Genomic DNA, 18,201 nt, shown 5'->3' with positions numbered 1-18,201 from the left:
GGTAGGATATTGTCCTGCTGAATGGAGCAAAGGTGGGTTATTGTTGAGGTATGGGGTAATGTTAAAACAGGGGACACACATGGTGGGTTTTTGATGGGGTTTGGGGCATTGTCAGGTGGACAGGGGCCAGACAGGAATATCATGGGTGAAAATTGGGAGGAGAAAGGCAGAAAGGTTCTGAAGTTAACAAGAATGGACTTTTTTGAATCATTTTCATTAGCTATGAATAAATGCAGCTGACATGCTTATTAGAATGTCACACCATTTAGCTTTGAAGATGATAATGGCCTACAGACTTACAGGGAAAGCAAGGGGCAGGTTTCACCGATTTGAAACCTCTTCGATGTATTATCCTCCAAAAGCAAAAGGATCAAAGCAAGGGCAGTCAGACTAATTTGGTGTCGGCTTGTCACACAACAGTATCACATATATACAAAGTTAGCTACCCTTACACAATCTTACAGCTCCACTTTCACCTCCTGTCACATCCAACGTCAGCTAACCTTACAAGGCTGTACAATATCACATTTATAAGCAATTGTATATTCATAACAGTTCATCTTTAGACAAAACACCTGCAATATAGCTTGGGTTAATACATCACATATGCAAATTGGTTAGGTCAAGCTCAGTGAATTTTAGGCAGAGACTGGAGACAGCCACTCTATCACAAAGAGATGGACCTATTAGGGTTGATGTACTGGTGACATTTCATTAAGATCATGCAGCACACACTGTATGATTTTTCAAACTTTTATATTCAAACAAATCAGTGCCTTCATACATAAATAATTAATTGTCCAGTGTTTGTACGCAGAATGCAGCTTTCTGATTGGTTGAGATTTCCCCCCCCCATATACCTCTATGAAAAAATCCGAAAATGGTGCGAAATATGTGACGTCATAATACGGCCATTGACATTGCATATTGATTTGTGAAAAAGAATCCCTTATAAGATCTGTTCAAGAAGGAAATTTTGATATCATTACATTCAAATGAGATTGTGAAGTCATTAAAAATTACTTAAAAGAATATTTTTATGTCATTTTACTCACAGAATGCAATTGAAATTATAACATTAACCAATAGAGAATAAATTAATATTGATTTATTATAATTTCATCAGAAAGCATGATGTCTGCCCATCTTTAAATGACCTCAATATGACCCTATGGTAGTGTTGTAAGTGTCCAAAGTAGGAAATGATTTTATAATCAGACAGGAATGAATACAATCCTAAAGGTTTTTCTTTTATAATTTTTGTTTTCTGTGAAAACTTCTATTCCTTAATTTTTTTTAAAGTCTTTTTGCATTTTATCATTCAATTAGAAACTCAAAATCATCTGAAAAAGCTGTGTCTTAATTACATTTCTTGTAGTCATTCAACTAAAAAATTCAAAACTTATAATTATTTGGGTTCAGTTTTAGGGTTTTGGTTCGAAACGTATCTCCAGTCTCGGCCTAAGGAGGGTTTATCATACTACTTCGATCTGTCTGTATTTTTTACGTAAATTTGACACAGGGTCCTTGAACAACAACGGGTCCATTCGTGCCTTGGATCCTCACCAGAGGCATGTATCCAAATAACTTAACAAAGTTATCAACACATAATTTCCGCTGCATAAAATGATCCACTTGAAGCCAAGGTGAGGATTTAGAACTACTGGCCAGCATCGACTCTTTGTAGACTTTCCGATGTGTCACTTTGATTGGTGGAAGTTTGGTCACATGACTGACTAGGAAGTTGAGGAGGATGTCCTCACAATTTTGTGATTGGTCCACTATTTCCGTAAAAGCACTACTTAAAAAATTTGTGTACAAAAAATTATAATACCTGAAACAAAGAAGGGAGAAGATATAAATACTTGATCACCAAAAACATAGTGTTTTTTTCCTTCTTAGTGTAGAAATAGTTTTATATCTATGAAACAAGAATTCATAAATTCATCTAAATGGAGTAATAAATCTGTGTGTAGTAATTATGATTTATTTTATCTATTATAAATACTAGCTATACAATTAAATGATAATAAATCTATTCTACATTATTTTTATGATTTATTTTATCTATTATAAATACTAGCTATACATTTAAATGATAATAAATCTCTTCTACATTATTTTTATGATTTATTTTATTTATTATAAATACTAGCTATACAATTAAATGATAATAAATCTATTCTACATTATTTTTATGATTTATTTTATTTATTATAAATACTAGCTATACATTTAAATGATAATAAATCTATTCTACATTATTTTTATGATTTATTTTATTTATTATAAATACTAGCTATACAATTAAATGATAATAAATCTATTCTATTTTTTATTACAGAAATGTTTAGTAAAATTAAAATAATGGCATAATATAACAGCAGTAAGAATAACTGAATATTCATTACCTACGACAAATACCAGTAGAAGTAAGAATAACTGAATATTCATTACCTACGACAAATACCAGAAGTAAGAACAACTGAATATTCATTACCTATGATAAATAGCAGCACCAGTAAGAATCATTGAATATTCATTACCTATGATAAATAGCAGCACCAGTAAGAATCATTGAATATTCATTCCCTATGATAAATTGCAGCACCAGTAAGAATCATTGAATATTCATTACCTATGATAAATAGCAGCACCAGTAAGAATCATTGAATATTCATTACCTATGATAAATAGCAGCACCAGAAAGAATCATTGAATATTCATTACCTATGATAAATAGCAGCACCAGTAAGAATCATTGAATATTCATTACCTATGATAAATAGCAGCACCAGAAAGAATCATTGAATATTCATTACCTATGATAAATAGCAGCACCAGTAAGAATCATTGAATATTCATTAGTCCATTTTGATGAGTAACTCCAGCGGTTCTTTGAGCTGTCCCAGTAATGACCACGTGCTGGGTAGCCAACTATTCTCTCTGGAAACTCCTTCCACACACTGAATGCAAAGTCAATCTGTAAAATATCAAGACAAAATCATTATATCAGGTCAAATTGTCCTGACTTGGGTCACTTTCATGGGAAAACATTATATAACATTATGGAACTTACCATAGAACATAGTCCTGGAACATTCTATAGCAAGAACAAGAGGCCCATGGGGCCTGTATCGCTCACCTGGTTGGATTTGACCAAATGTCAAAATAATGTTCATGTTGTTCATACACATACTCTCTAAGGGACTGAAAGACCCTATGGATTATTTTTACAACGTAATTGTGTTTGAAGAAACTAAGTCCCTTAGGGTGGGGAAAGACCCTTGGGCCTCTTAGACTCCGCCCCTCAGGCCCCTGGGTGTTCAGAGTAAAATTTATACAAACTCTGTTCCCCTCCCCCCAAGGATGTTCCTGACCAAATATGGTTCTAATTCATCCATAACTTTATGACTTGTAGCGATTTAAAGACTAATCTCTATTCCCCTATTTGGCCCCACCCCTCAGGCCCCTGGGGGTTCAGAGTAAAAATTTATACAAACTCTGTTCCCCCTTCTCCCAAGGATGTTCCTGACCAAATGTGGTTCAAATTCATCCATAACTTTATGACTAGTAGCGATTTAAATGATTAACCCTATTTCCTCTATTTGGCCCCGCCCCTCAGGCCCCTGGAGATTCAGAGTAAAAATTTATACAAACTCTGTTCCCCTCTCCCAATGATGTTCCTGACCAAATTTGGTTCAAATTCATTCATAACTTTATAACTAGTAGCGATTTAAAAGATTAACCCTATTTCCCCTATTTGGCCCCGCCCCTCAGGCCCCTGGGGGTTCAGAGTAAAAATCTATACAAACTCTGTTCCCCTTCCCCCAAGGATGTTCCTGACCAAATCTAGTTAAAATCCATTAAAAACTTTATGACTAGTAGCGATTTAAAGACTAATATCTATTTCCCCTATTTGGCTCCGCCCCTCAGGCCCCTGGGGGTTCAGAGTAAAAATGTATACAAACTCTGTTCCCCTTCTCCCAAGAATGTTACTGACCAAATTTGGTTTAAATTCATTTATAACTTTATGACTAGTAGCGATTTAAAGGATTAACCCTATTTCCCCTATTGGGCCCCGCCCCTCAGGCCCCTGGGAGGCCAGACCCACCGTTTATACAAAATTGGTTCCCCTTCACCCAAGGATGCTTCAGACCAAACATGGATCAAATCCTTCTATTCCTGCAGAAGAAGAAGGATTTTAAAGAATATGCTATATTCCCCTATTGGGCCCCACCCCACAGGCCCCTGGGGGGCCAGACCCACCGTTTATACAAAATTGGTTCCCCTTCACCCAAGGATGTTTCAGACCAAATATGGATTAAATCCCTTTATTCCTAAAGAAGTAGAAGGATTTTAAAGAATTTGCTATATTTCCCCTATTGGGTCCCGCCCCTCAGGCCCCTGGGAGGCCAGACCCACCGTTTATACAAAATTGGTTCCCCTTCACCCAAGGATGCTTCAGATTAAACATGGATCAAATCCCTTTATTCCTACAGAAGAAGAAGGATTTCAAAGAATTTGCTATATTTCCCCTATTGGGCCCCGCCCCTCAGGCCCCTGGGAGGCCAGACCCACCGTTTATACAAAATTGGTTCCCCTTCACCCAAGGATGCTTCAGACCAAACATGGATCAAATCCTTTTATTCCTGCAGAAGAAGAAGGATTTTAAAGAATATGCTCTGTTCCCCTATTGGGCCCCACCCCTAAGGCCCCTGGAGGGCCAGACCCACCGTTTATACAAAATTGGTTCCCCTTCACCCAAGGATGCTTCAAACCAAATATGAATCAAATCCCTTCATTTCTACAGAAGAAGAAGGATTTTAAAGAATTTGCTATATTTCTCCTATTGGGCCCCGCCCCTAAGGCCCCTGGGGGGCCAGACCCACCGTTTATACAAAATTGGTTCCCCTTCACCCAAGGATGCTTCAGACCAAATATGAATCAAATCCCTTCATTTCTACAGAAGAAGAAGGATTTTAAAGAATTTGCTATATTTCCCCTATTGGGCCCCGCCCCTCAGGCCCCTGGGGGGGCCAGACCCATCGTTTATACAAAATTGGTTCCCCTTCACCCAAGGATGCTTCAAACCAAATATGAATCAAATCCCTTCATTTCTACAGAAGAAGAAGGATTTTAAAGAATTTGCTATATTTCTCCTATCGGGCCCCGCCCCTAAGGCCCCTGGGGGGCCAGACCCACTGTTTATACAAAATTGGTTCCCCTTCACCCAAGGATGCTTCAGACCAAATATGAATCAAATCCCTTCATTTCTACAGAAGAAGAAGGATTTTAAAGAATTTGCTATATTTCCCCTATTGGGCCCCGCCCCTCAGGCCCCTGGGAGGCCAGACCCACCGTTTATACAAAATTGGTTCCCCTTCACCCAAGGATGCTTCAGACCAAACATAGATCAAATCCTTTTATTCCTGCAGAAGAAGAAGGATTTTAAAGAATATGCTATGTTCCCCTATTGGGCCCCACCCCCCAAGCCCCTGGGAGGCCAGACCCACCGTTTATACAAAATTGGTTCCCCTTCACCCAAGGATGCTTCAGACCAAATATGAATCAAATCCCTTCATTTCTACAGAAGAAGAAGGATTTTAAAGAATTTGCTATATTTCTCCTATTGGGCCCCGCCCCTAAGGCCCCTGGGGGGCCAGACCCACCGTTTATACAAAATTGGTTCCCCTTCACCCAAGGATGCTTCAGACCAAATATGAATCAAATCCCTTCATTTCTACAGAAGAAGAAGGATTTTAAAGAATTTGCTATATTTCCCCTATTGGGCCCCGCCCCTAAGGCCCCTGGGGGGCCAGACCCACCGTTTATACAAAATTGGTTCCCCTTCACCCAAGGATGCTTCAAACCAAACATGAATCAAATCCTTTCATTTCTACAGAAGAAGAAGGATTTTAAAGAATATGCTATGTTCCCCTATTGGGCCCCACCCCCCAGGCCCCTGGGGGAGCCAGACCCACCGTTTATACAAAATTGGTTCCCCTTCACCCAAGGATGCTTCAGACCAAATATGAATCAAATCCCTTCATTTCTACAGAAGAAGAAGGATTTTAAAGAATTTGCTATATTTCCCCTATTGGGCCCCGCCCCTAAGGCCCCTGGGGGGCCAGACCCACCGTTTATACAAAATTGGTTCCCCTTCACCCAAGGATGCTTCAGACTAAATTTGGTCAAAATCCACTGAGTAGTTTAGGACTAGTAGCGATTTAAAGGAAAAGTTGACGGACGGACGACGGACGACGGACGGACGACGGACGACGGACGACGGACGCTGCGCCATGCCATAAGCTCACCGGCCCTTCGGGCCAGGTGAGCTAAAAACTTGACACTGACGATCTTTTGAAAAGCCAACCTTACGATTTATATGATTTTCGACATCACAATCTATTTTGGATATATCTGTACACTCACCTCATCTGTAGTTAAAAGACTGTCCTCATCAAAGCCAAAAACAGCATCCGTTGTTATTTCAGGGTAGGGGTGAAAACGATTACTGATCGACTGAAAGAGGAGTAAAAAATATAACCATAATGATAATATAGGCAAAAACACATTAATCAAGCGTCAAAAACCAAATTTAATTGTTCTGAAGATTAGATAATACAGTTTTAATTGATGATCAGATGAGTTACAAATGCATTAACCTTGGTTTATCCTTGTAGCATCTGTTTACTTAAATTCTAAAAACATTTAGTGACCATGCATGCAGGCTCCTTCTAGGTCAATAACCGGTCGCCAATTGTGAATTTAAGGCGCCATGGCCACCAAAATAGGCGCCACTTTGAGCCCTGGTTCAATTAATTCAAAATACCAAACTTTTACCACATTTTAAAAAGCCATACAAATATACCTGGGGTATACCAAACACTTAAATTGCTTATACATTTAAACTGATTTTGTGTTTGCTGGGGTTATCTCCCCTTGAACAGCTGATGGCTTAAAGTCACTGGATATTCTGTTGAATGCTAGCCATAATCATTGGAGCTGAATTTCTTGAACAAGAATACAACCGGATCCGGATGTTAATACCTTTTATGTATTTCTTTGACAAAACACATGGCAATTTGTCAGAAATGCCATATGAATGTGTTTGATATCAAAGGACATTTCTAATAAAAAACATTTACATGTATTTTCGAAGTATGTTTTCAGCAGAAGCAAAAAAATCATTTATACGGGCAATTTCAGAACCAAATCAACCAGTTGGTTGCTCATAAGTTGTATAAAATGGTCGCGTAGGAGTCGTTTCAAAATGGTCATTACCTGGTATATGTAAAGACACAGATTATACGGGTTGTCCTAAGGGAGAGTTTGTTTTTCACTTTCTATCTTATAATGTCATACTTGGATGTATACGCAATAACACAAAAACATTTCTTCACTTAATGTGGCCCACCAATACCAGTATCTTACCGGAGATTTTTTTTCTCCATGAAAAAATAGAAAATGTTTGCGACGAGGTCAATGCCCCCGCTGTGACTTGATACCCCAAAAATACAATTTGGTGAGGATTGCATCAGCAGTTCCTGAGATTAGCTAGTTACATTGCATCTGGATGGGACGGAATGTGACACGGCGGGACGGGACAGGACAGGACGGGACGGACATGGGTAACACTATTTGCTCTCCTTTTTCTTGGTGGAACAAACAAAAAAGACCAACCTTTATTTTGATCATTTTTACCTTAACCTTTGGATTTGTATGGGTATTATCAACATCATAATGTACATGCACACAACTTAATTTTTTCTCACAAAGTCACCAGTAATTCATAAATAATCCTTATGGTAAATTACAATACATAGACTTAATTAATAACATACATAGTCAGTGAAACTTCGATTTTTATCCATTTCATTTCTTTCCATGATACGGGCAATTTAAATTGTCAGAATCTTAATTTTTCTTACCAAATTGACCTTTTGATTGATTTGGATAATTTAATAAGTTGAGAAAAAATGTTATAGACAACTAAAACAGATTGCCAATGGTTACTTTGGCCTTTGGGCAAGGGACTGCTGCTTAAAATACTGGAAATGAAGGAACATTTGTCGTGGAGTCAAGATATCAGTGGAGTGGAAACATTCAGAAATTTTTACCAATAGGAAAATGATCATTTTTTTTTTTTATTTATTTATTTATTTATTTTTTTTTTTCTTCTAAATTTCAAAACTTAAATTTAAGCTTGAACAAAGAGTTTAATGATTAATTGAAAAGAAGAATTGTCTGTTGCATAGTCATGTACACCAAAAGTTACATAATCATATTTATCCACAAATCTCTGTCCCAATATAAACCCCCTTCTTCTTGTAGAATCATCATTTTTAAACAGTAAGACAAATAATTTAAGTCCTCCGAAACTTAATGCTAAACTTTTTCGAGTACCAAGCAGATGGAACTTACTGTAATGTTTCTGGTTTTGACTATGACAGATATATGCCCCAGGTCTCCAGGCCACCTGTTGGTCTGGGGTGGTGGAGCGTCACAATGCCACAGAACAATCATCTGCAAAGGGAGATAACTCATTAATCACACGGAATTATGATTTCTGTTTTCTCTGGGATCGATCATTCAACTTTTCTTACTCGGGACAAGTGTGTTATACCTGTGATTGTAGGAAGAGGACCTGGGACCTCGAAACAATGTTAAAATTTTAAGCTAAGTATTAAATTGTTGGTAAAATAAAAAAATTCTGTAGAATATGTCAAATTTTACAAAACCAAGACACCCTATTTGTGTAAAATTTCCTAATGCCTTATATTTAAAATTCTACTTTGGCACTAGTATAAAAAATATTACTTCAAATTAGTAATTTTTCGTTGGTTTGCATTTGCATGGACCTTTTTGTCTGGCATGTTGAAAATTGGTGAATAGGAAGAAATGTTCAGGAGTAAAAGTGCAAGCTCTTGAAGTTTGGCATAAATATGAAATAATTTCAATAATTAAGGAATGGGGTTCGATATCAGCTTCAACATCAGCCGTCAGAAAGAGCCCTGTTTGAGGTAGAATTGTTCTATTATCTAAGGAGTTTGGGATCCTGCATTCCTTCACCTTCTGCACATTGGATGACTTAGCAATGGTCCTGATGAGCCTGAATAGCGGACTGGATGACAGATGGACACGAGAAGTTGCATAAATGACAGCTGTGAACTGGTTGTCTGGTTTGTGGGCGAGAGGACCGTAGAAGTACGGATACTGATGAAGCGTATCTGAATACTCCGGTAGTAATGCTAAAGCACCCGGGAAATTATTCCACAGCAACGGAGATCGAGAGTGCAGGCTCACGCGGTCCTTCAGGATCTATAAAATAAGATTTATTTAAATTCAATTTAAGTGTATTCAGAGAGATCAAGAGTGGCTAGCAAACAAAGAGTCATGCCTAAAAGATTCATTACCGTATTCGCCACAGTTAGTGCCCCCTCCCCTTTCCGGAGGAGAATTTGAATTATATATAAATACACCTTCTAATTGGGAAAAAATTTCAAAATAAGTCAAATTACTTACATTTTATTTGTACAGACTTAAATTTGGTGATGACAGCTAGACTCCGGTTAAATCTTAAATATCTGGTCACAACGCATCTTTATTCTTATCGACTTTTTATGAAATCTTGTTCATAACATACATTAGTTACCTTAATGAGCACCCCCCTCTGTAACCATTTTTTAAGTGTCCTGGTGCTAATTATGGTGAATGTGCTGGATCACACTGTCCTTAACAGGGTGCATATAAATCTCACTACCTGGTGAAACTGAATTCAAGGCCAATTAATTTTTATACAAATTACCGGTAAACTACGGTTACAGTATCACCAAATAGTTAGTGTAAATACCTGATGCTTCACACCATTCATGTGGGTATCACCTGTTTTTTTTGTGCTCTATCAGTTTGAGACCCCTAATTCACCTGAACTGTCACTTTCATGGAGTCAACATTTAAATGAGAATTCCTCTTCCAGTTAGAATTGAAAGTTATACATAGTTTCCCCATATCAATGTTTGTGGAATTACATCATTATACGAACCACAGTATCACAATTATATCAATATTAAAACACTTTTCAAGGCCAATGGCTAAGATTCCAGGCTTTTTAAAGACCAGCAGTATATTAAAAGCGTTTCAAGGCAAATGAACCCTAGAAATTGAAGATGCGGGCTCATGATCAAATGGTTCTACTGGAATATAACAAAAAATTTATTATATAACCAGAAGAGAATTAAAGAATGTCAGTAATAGATAAATGCCCCACTACCAGGAGTTTCAGTGTTCAATTTAAATATTAAAACCACTATGATCTTTTAAAGAAATGAGGTACCAAGAGTGATGACATTGAATCAGTTGTTTATTTTCTATAGCAGCTATGACCTTGACCTTGGAACCCTGAATCAAAAGAATGTCCAAGGTATTATAACCTATAATTGACCTTTGCATAAAGTTTGATCAAAATCTGTCGAGGAATGAAGCTGCTAAGAGTTTGAATTGAATTAGGACAGGACAGGACATCACAGAAATGGGCAATACTTAATGTTCCCCCCTCCCTCCCATTTTATGGGGGAAGGTATAAAAATCACCCGATTGAGAGATTCTCAAAGAAACAACTTCCTGCTACAGTCATATGTGTTGTGGTTTGTTTAGGCTTCAGGATACCTATATAGAGAGGCATGCAGAGCCCTCTTAAAAAGTTGTAAACAAACGAAAAAGAGGAACAACTCCTGAGTCCAGGTTTCCAAACAGTATATTCTAGCTTTATCTACATCTGGTTGCCGAAATGTTTCATTTAAAGTTTTAAATCCCAATCCATAAGTTACATGCATAATAATATTTTGCTGTTGCTTAATTCTTATACTCTGGACTTCATTATACAAAGGGGCCTAGAGGGCCTGTATCCCTCAAATGAGTTCCATGGTATCCAAGGTAAGATGTTATTTATCATAGTATTACATAATACTGCCTCATTTTAAAATCTGTTATGGGTGCTGCGATAGCACAGTTGTTAAGAGCTTTCAGGCACGTAACCTCAGGTGAAGATCTGAGGTGTACGTGTGTTTCGACGCTCCCTTCCTGTGTCGGTTTGTGTTTTTCAGGAAGCTGAGAAACAGGCCGGACTGTGCTGTTGTGGTTGTGTCCATGGGCAAGACACTTTAACCTAATTGCTCTGAATGACATAGACCAGGCCTCTTGTATGTTGTTCAGTGAGGTAGTCACCAACTACTACAAGGAGACCTTGTCTCAAAATGACCCTGGCTGTTCATGGGGCGATAAATGAACCCAGCAAACAAACATTGTTCAGTCATGACAGTACATATAAGGACACAACACTGTTCCACTATATAACATTTCACTTTCTGGATCCAGCATGTGATCCATATCAACAGTTGATCGAAAACATCAAGTCTGATCCTATATTGGGTCCCATTCTAATCTGAAAACACTTTTAAGCCAGTCCACTTCCAGACAAGGACAGATTTTTGGTGATCATCATCATCAATCTCTTCTGGCTGTTGAAGGAAAGAACAATTTTAAATAGCGTCCTCTGTCTCCCCTATGTTAGCCCCCACAGTCCTGTTCCCCTGACCCCTGGTACCCCTCATCACCCACTGCCCCTCTGTCCCTTGGTACCCTCATCATCCACTGCCCCTCTGTCCCCTGATGCCCCCCTTCCATCATCAACTGCCCCTCTGACCCCTGGCACCCCTCATCATCCACTGCCCCTCTGTCCCCTGGCACCCCTCATCATCCACTGCCTCTCTGTCCCCTGGCACCCCTCATCATTCACTGCCCCTCAGCCCCCTGTCACCCCTCATCATCCAATGCCCCTCTGCCCCCTGGCACCCCTCATCATCCACTGCCCCTCAGCCCTTCCCCCCCCCCCCCCCCCCCCCCCCCTCCCAATCATCCACTGCCCTTCTGTCCTTGATTAAATCCAATTGGATCCACATATGTTAGGAAGATTTACTGATTAGCTGTTTTTCCCCTTATGAGCTTTCACTTAAATTAGTCAAAATCACTTCACCTGTTCTGGACAAGTAGCAATATGAAGAAAAAGTTAACTAACAGACGACAGGAAGTCTGATCTATAAGGCAAATTCACCACTGACAATATGAATGAAAAAAAAACAAAAAAAACAGGCCTAATTAATATAATAGGCCTGTATTTCCATGTTCACAATGTCAACATAGATAAAAGCCTGCAAGCATTAATTGTCAGAACAAGGAAAACCTGAATCTGGAAATCTCAGTTTTAAATGTTGTAAACAGGTGACAAATTCTCTAAGCCCTTATCTATACAGGCAGAACAAAAATGCAAATAGTGTTGTAAGTACAAACATAAAGATTGATGACGTGACTGGGGCAGGACTGGGTTTTACCACAACAGAAAGCCTTTGATAGCTCTACTGTAGAGGTCTGTGCAAACACCAGGACAACACCACTGCGGCTTGATAAAGACATAAACCACTGAAATGCACATTTGATTGATAAAACTTCCCCCGTTGTACTCACACAAGGACAATATATTTTCTCACTATTGATATAAGTAGCTATAAAAAAGACAAATGGTCCATCCCTGTTATGCTAGGTTTAAAATGTCCATGGGTACGTGGGGAATAGCAGTGGGACATATTCACATATGGAGTAGTGGGTCATATTCATACATGGAGTAGTGGGTCATATTCACATAATGGAGTAGTGGGTCATATTCACATAATGGAGTAGTGGGTCATATTCACATAATGGAGTAGTGGGTCATATTCATACATGGAGTAGTGGGTCATATTCATACATGGAGTAGCGGGTCATATTCATACATGGAGTAGCGGGTCATATTCATACATGGAGTAGCGGGTCATATTCATACATGGAGTAGCGGGTCATATTCACATAATGGAGTAGTGGGTCATATTCATACATGGAGTAGTGGGTCATATTCACACATGAAGAAATATTTACATTTGCTCCGCATTTCCCCATTGACACATGTACAATGCTTAGAGGCAGTTGCCACCATACGCCTATACACCCAGTGCCTCAGGCTATAACACCCAGTGGGTCATGTGACATTAAAAAAGGCGGGATTTTTTTGTGTTGGTTTAGTTTTTTTCAATGTTGATTAAAATGGTAAAACAATGTAAATATAAGTATTGAACCCTAACGGGTTTCCATGCCGTTTGCCCACCATACATCTTGCTGCCATATCGACTATAACAACATTAAAACCACTGTTCTTTGCTTAAGTGGGTCACCATCAAGCTGTGCAAATTTTCTAAGCAGCAGATAATAGATACATATCAATTCAACTTACTATAGCATTGTCAAGTCTAGTTGATTTTAATGTACATGACCTACATCAATCCATTATCACACATTTCCTATTGTTTTCAACTCAAGTTCCATTAACAGACAAAAAATAAGGTTGTCATACCTGTAGACCTCTGTTTCAGCTAAATTCCGAAACATGACTAAATTTCTTCAGCATTGTTTTTATTTTCCTATTGACTTCACAGCATTTTTGATTACCAGCATCCTATCACTTTGAATGAGTGGAAAATGAAAATTTCAAAATGTTCAGCCAATTTTGTGACGGATGGCCGGCCGGCCGGAGTCACAGATGAATGAGAACACTTTTGTAACTACTGTAAATCACTTATATTTCGCGAGTACTAAATTTCACGAACTCACCTCATTCGACTTAATCGCGAATACATAATTTCGCGAATTCTGATCTCAAAATGACTTAAAATTCACGAATGATGTTAACAGTTCGGGGATATTGTCATGTGGAGAGTTCATATATATTGGTTTTTTTATATAAAATTATACTGATATAAGTATATAATTTATCATTCTATTATTACTTTAACGGCGATGTCTGTTTACCATCTAAAGATTATGGTATATTCAAAATGGATGCCACTTATTCTTGTCATTCTTATATAAATGTTCGCGAGGGATTTTAATTCGCGTTTGACTCTCCTCGCGAAAATAAATCCCACGCGAAATATAAATGATTTACAGTAACTCATGGCTAGAGCACAAAAATACAGAAATTAAAAAGTGTTTTAGTTTGACCTATAAGTATATATTTAATATTTCATTGATAAATCCATGCAATACGTACATCACTACACTTTTAGTGCCCTAACTTCGGAGCCTATTTTCCGTCTACATCCCCTCCAACAGCATACCCAGTTGTGACTATTTTTTTCCAATGTGTGTTTTGGAGCAGAAGTCGCTTACACAGTGCACACCAACTTCTGTCAGTTCCATGGCCATTACTGCCTAATCATTCCTATTTGGCGTATTGGAAACCTCAGTAGCTGTACACCATTGACTGACAATCGGATAGACAATCCGTCTGAGATACCACAACCCGACTGCTCCTTATGTAGGTTGACAACCTGATCACGACTTAAAAGTCCAAGGTACCTGTACATAGCCCACACCATGGGAGGCTGTGAAAATTACAAGTTAAATTTTTTTTTTTATATACATTTAGTCTTGGTAAAAGGTCCATGTGAATTGTTAACAGTATATTTTTCATACTCCCCACGTAACCAAAGATGATAGGTGTAAAACAATGGACCCCTAGAAACAAGATTAAGTTCTGATATTTACACCCTAACATCACCATCATCAAATTCTACACCTGATTCAATTCTGGTGGACGTGGTCATGAGCCAAGGTAAAAAGGTCAAAGGTTATGAGCCAAGGTAAAAAGGTCAAAGGTTGTATAAATACAAAATACATCGATACTTTTGGTGGCTAAATAAAATACAACCTTTGACCTTTTTGGCTCATGACCTTTGACCTTTTTACCTTGGCTCATAACCACGTCCACCACATTTGAAATAAAATGTGAAGTGAATGGGGATTCATTCTCTCACCCACTCTTAAAATGATTAAGTCTGATATTTCACGGTTAACATGATGACACCGAAATCTATAATCAGGTATAGAACTTGGTGTGAGGTTAAATGTGAACATCAACAAAATATGTACCGGAGATTCTGAGAGGGTGTACAAAGAAGGGCCACAAAACAGATCCAAGTTATCCTGAAAGACAACACCGTCTAAAGCTTCCAACTCCATCTGACATGAGGATCAGAGAGAACACGATCGACTTGTACAAAATAGTATAAACAACATCTACTACGAAGCAGCAAGTATGTTTATAAAATGATGAGATGATACATGACATCTTATCATAGAACTAGAGGGCATTCGAAAATGTTATATCCACAACAATTCTGGACATCAACGAGGGCAAACTTGTTCTCAGTCAGAGGACAGTTAGGGCATGGAACAGTCTCCCAATTAAATGAAAGTGATATCGGCAGAAAATGTGAACACTTTTGTAAATAGGCTAGATAATTACTGGAAAAATCAAGAAATATCGTATAATTTTGAAGCTACATACAATTCAGTGATGTAGCAAAATTTGTATCCATAAATTTTATGTATTTAGTCTTGAGGATTTCCATCCTGTAACCGAAAATAAATCTAATCTAAGCTTATAATCTAATGAGTTATCTTTTTATTTTTCAGCTGATTCAGAGTAATTTATCATGGAATTCAAGATATTGAAGTATAAGTAGTGGTGGATGACGTATGTTTTATTTCATCTTTTTTTTTATCAAACGTGATATAACTCAAATGCTGTGAAACTAAATGCATGGGAGATGTTAACCTACCTCCAAAGTTGTGGATACAATTTTTTCTACAGAGGAAAAGTAAGTTTCCCACAGGAACTGGGTCTGCTGGCGTAGCTGTAGGATATCTGGCTGCTTCGCTGATCGCACAATGGAAGGAACCTGGAATAAAAAGAGAGGGAGAGAACCGTTTTAATGAAGAAGTTTTAGGTTAATTAAGCACAATAAATAAGACTGATCAAACCCACTCAATCACCACACAATGTAACTTAATTAATTAAGACTTCTGTTGAAATTATATATTCAAAATTACTAAATTTATTAAATCATGGAGCTGTGTATTGCTCCTCTCCATCGAGAATTTGACAATTTATCTGACCTATTTTCACATTCTTTCGTCGCCTCTTAGGTAAAACACTTCAGGCCCTAAGCACCACTGATGGGGAGTCCTAGAACAAATATTTAAATTTTTGACTTTAATATATCTAACTCTCAATTGTTATTGAAAGGTGCTTATTAATACTTTAAGTGTGTGTCTTTATATGGGTCATAGAAATCATCTTTGTCCTCAGAGTGACAATGATACAGGACGAAGATGGAGCTTTAATATCTATTAATAGCTTCTGGATAACTTAAGCAAAAATTTAAAGAAATATCATGTTTTTTTCCCCCTGGAAATATAAACAGTAATGAATTTACCAAAGAGAACAAATAAGTTTTTCTCTGTCTTAAACAGAATCATTGACATTGGAAAATATAGTGATGTAGAATTATAAGAACAGCTGTAAATCTCGATCTCTCACAGAAATTGTCATTAAGAGATGAAATATATATAAAACACAAAGTACATGTATATAAGCCTATAACCATGCCGTGTTGAGGAATGGAGACATAATGAAAGCCATACGCCCAACAAAATGTCGGATTTCAAATGGACAGTGACCTCCATTTGGTTGGACTTGAAACCCGATAAGAATCCAGAAACAACAATATACATATATTTCAATTACTGCTTTAAACCATATCATGTCAAAATCACTGAAGCAGAACAATTAAGTCCAAGTTCTATATATATATATGGTTACATGATTAACCCGTATATATGTATTTTGTACTTTAGATTAAATTTATTTTATTTTTATTTTAGGTTCACTGGCATATAAACTTGGATATCTAGGACTTAGAAAATTCTTTACAATTATAGCCTTTTGATAAGGTAGATATACATGGTTTTATTAACCTGAGAAAAATATATTAACCAATTCTGAGGTTGAAATTTTTTCTCAGGTTTATACAACCAATGTATCAACCAAAATCAAAAGGCTATAATTGCATGTTTTATCATAAAATGGTAATTAAAAAGTGTAAGCAAATGCTAGCACTAATTAAGACTACAAAATAAATGAAAAATTTACCTTAAACAAAACAGTGTACACTCCAAATAGTATAAGCTTAATTCATCAAAATAACATTTAATGTATTAATTGATAGATAATATAATTGTTCCTGAAGTCTCAGAGACATACGCACTGCTTGTCTTAAGTTGTCCCTGCTGTAATTATGCAAAAGACATGAATTGTGAGACAAAGGGAAGTTAGATTCATTATTACACTACCTGTTATCTACTTTTGGAAATACTCAGTTAATTACATTTTGTGATTAACTTTTTAGCACACGGGGTCATTATTGTTTTCAATAGGGAGTCATGTGACCTTTAATTATCTGAGCCAATCAGAATTTGTAAAAAAAAACTGTTTTTTGATAAAATGCTTTTTATAGTGTCTTTTGGTAATATCAACTACTTGCAAGGTGCCTCTCATTTCATTGAAATGGCCTGGACATAAAAATGACACTTTCACATTATACCTGAACTATCATAATCAAATGAATCAGATTAAGTACATAATGTTCATTCAAAACTGACACAGGCCTCTACTAAGTAATAACATATACTCTGTGATGTGTGTTATGTGTGAATTCAGTCACCATTTATTTTTCTAGATATCCAACAGACCAGTATAATTGGCCAGTGTTCTCTAGAGATACAATTTAAAATAAAAATTCACCGTTAACAAATATCAAGTCTATCTCAAAACTCCACAGCAGCTAAAACCAAACTCAATCAAGTGTACCACCGAGGAAAACAACATCCCCCAATACAAACAAGACCAATGTTTCCTTTGATATACATTATTGATATTTCAGCCATGGCTTTTGTACTTTTATAAAAGATGGGACTACGAGACTAGTTTCGAGTTTGAAATTAGATTGTAAAATTACAATGACTAGCAGGGGAGATTGGGAACAGCCATTCAATATGCAGTATAAAATAGAAAAAAAAAATTAAAAAGAGAATTTTTTATCAGCCTGTATTTTAACGGCTCCCCTAATGTTCATATCTGTGCTTTGTCAGCACATACAGAAAACCTCCGGTCAGTTTGAATCAGTGGCTCACATCATTTTTTTTCAATAAAAATACTGATTTTTTTTGCTAGCTAGTGATACTTCAAACTCGACTGATCCTTTATAA

The 18,201-nt window shown here is 37.2% G+C and overlaps 1 protein-coding gene across 1 annotated transcript in view; it reads right to left on the bottom strand.

Moving 5' to 3' along the window:
- Positions 1–111: 111 nt before the first annotated feature.
- Positions 112–18,201, bottom strand: part of LOC117317139 (exostosin-1a-like) — a 107,360-nt gene continuing 89,270 nt past the window's right edge. Inside the window, 7 exon segments of the mRNA XM_033871938.1 lie at positions 112–1,559; positions 1,561–1,834; positions 2,823–2,983; positions 6,436–6,525; positions 8,428–8,529; positions 9,076–9,324; positions 15,714–15,833. Of these exon segments, the coding sequence (XP_033727829.1) occupies positions 1,476–1,559; positions 1,561–1,834; positions 2,823–2,983; positions 6,436–6,525; positions 8,428–8,529; positions 9,076–9,324; positions 15,714–15,833 (1,080 nt within the window). The 3' untranslated portion in view covers positions 112–1,475.

This window comes from Pecten maximus, chromosome 18 (assembly GCF_902652985.1).
Source record: "Pecten maximus chromosome 18, xPecMax1.1, whole genome shotgun sequence".
NCBI lineage: Eukaryota > Metazoa > Mollusca > Bivalvia > Pectinida > Pectinidae > Pecten > Pecten maximus.
This window is presented reverse-complemented; position numbering and strand designations above follow the sequence as displayed.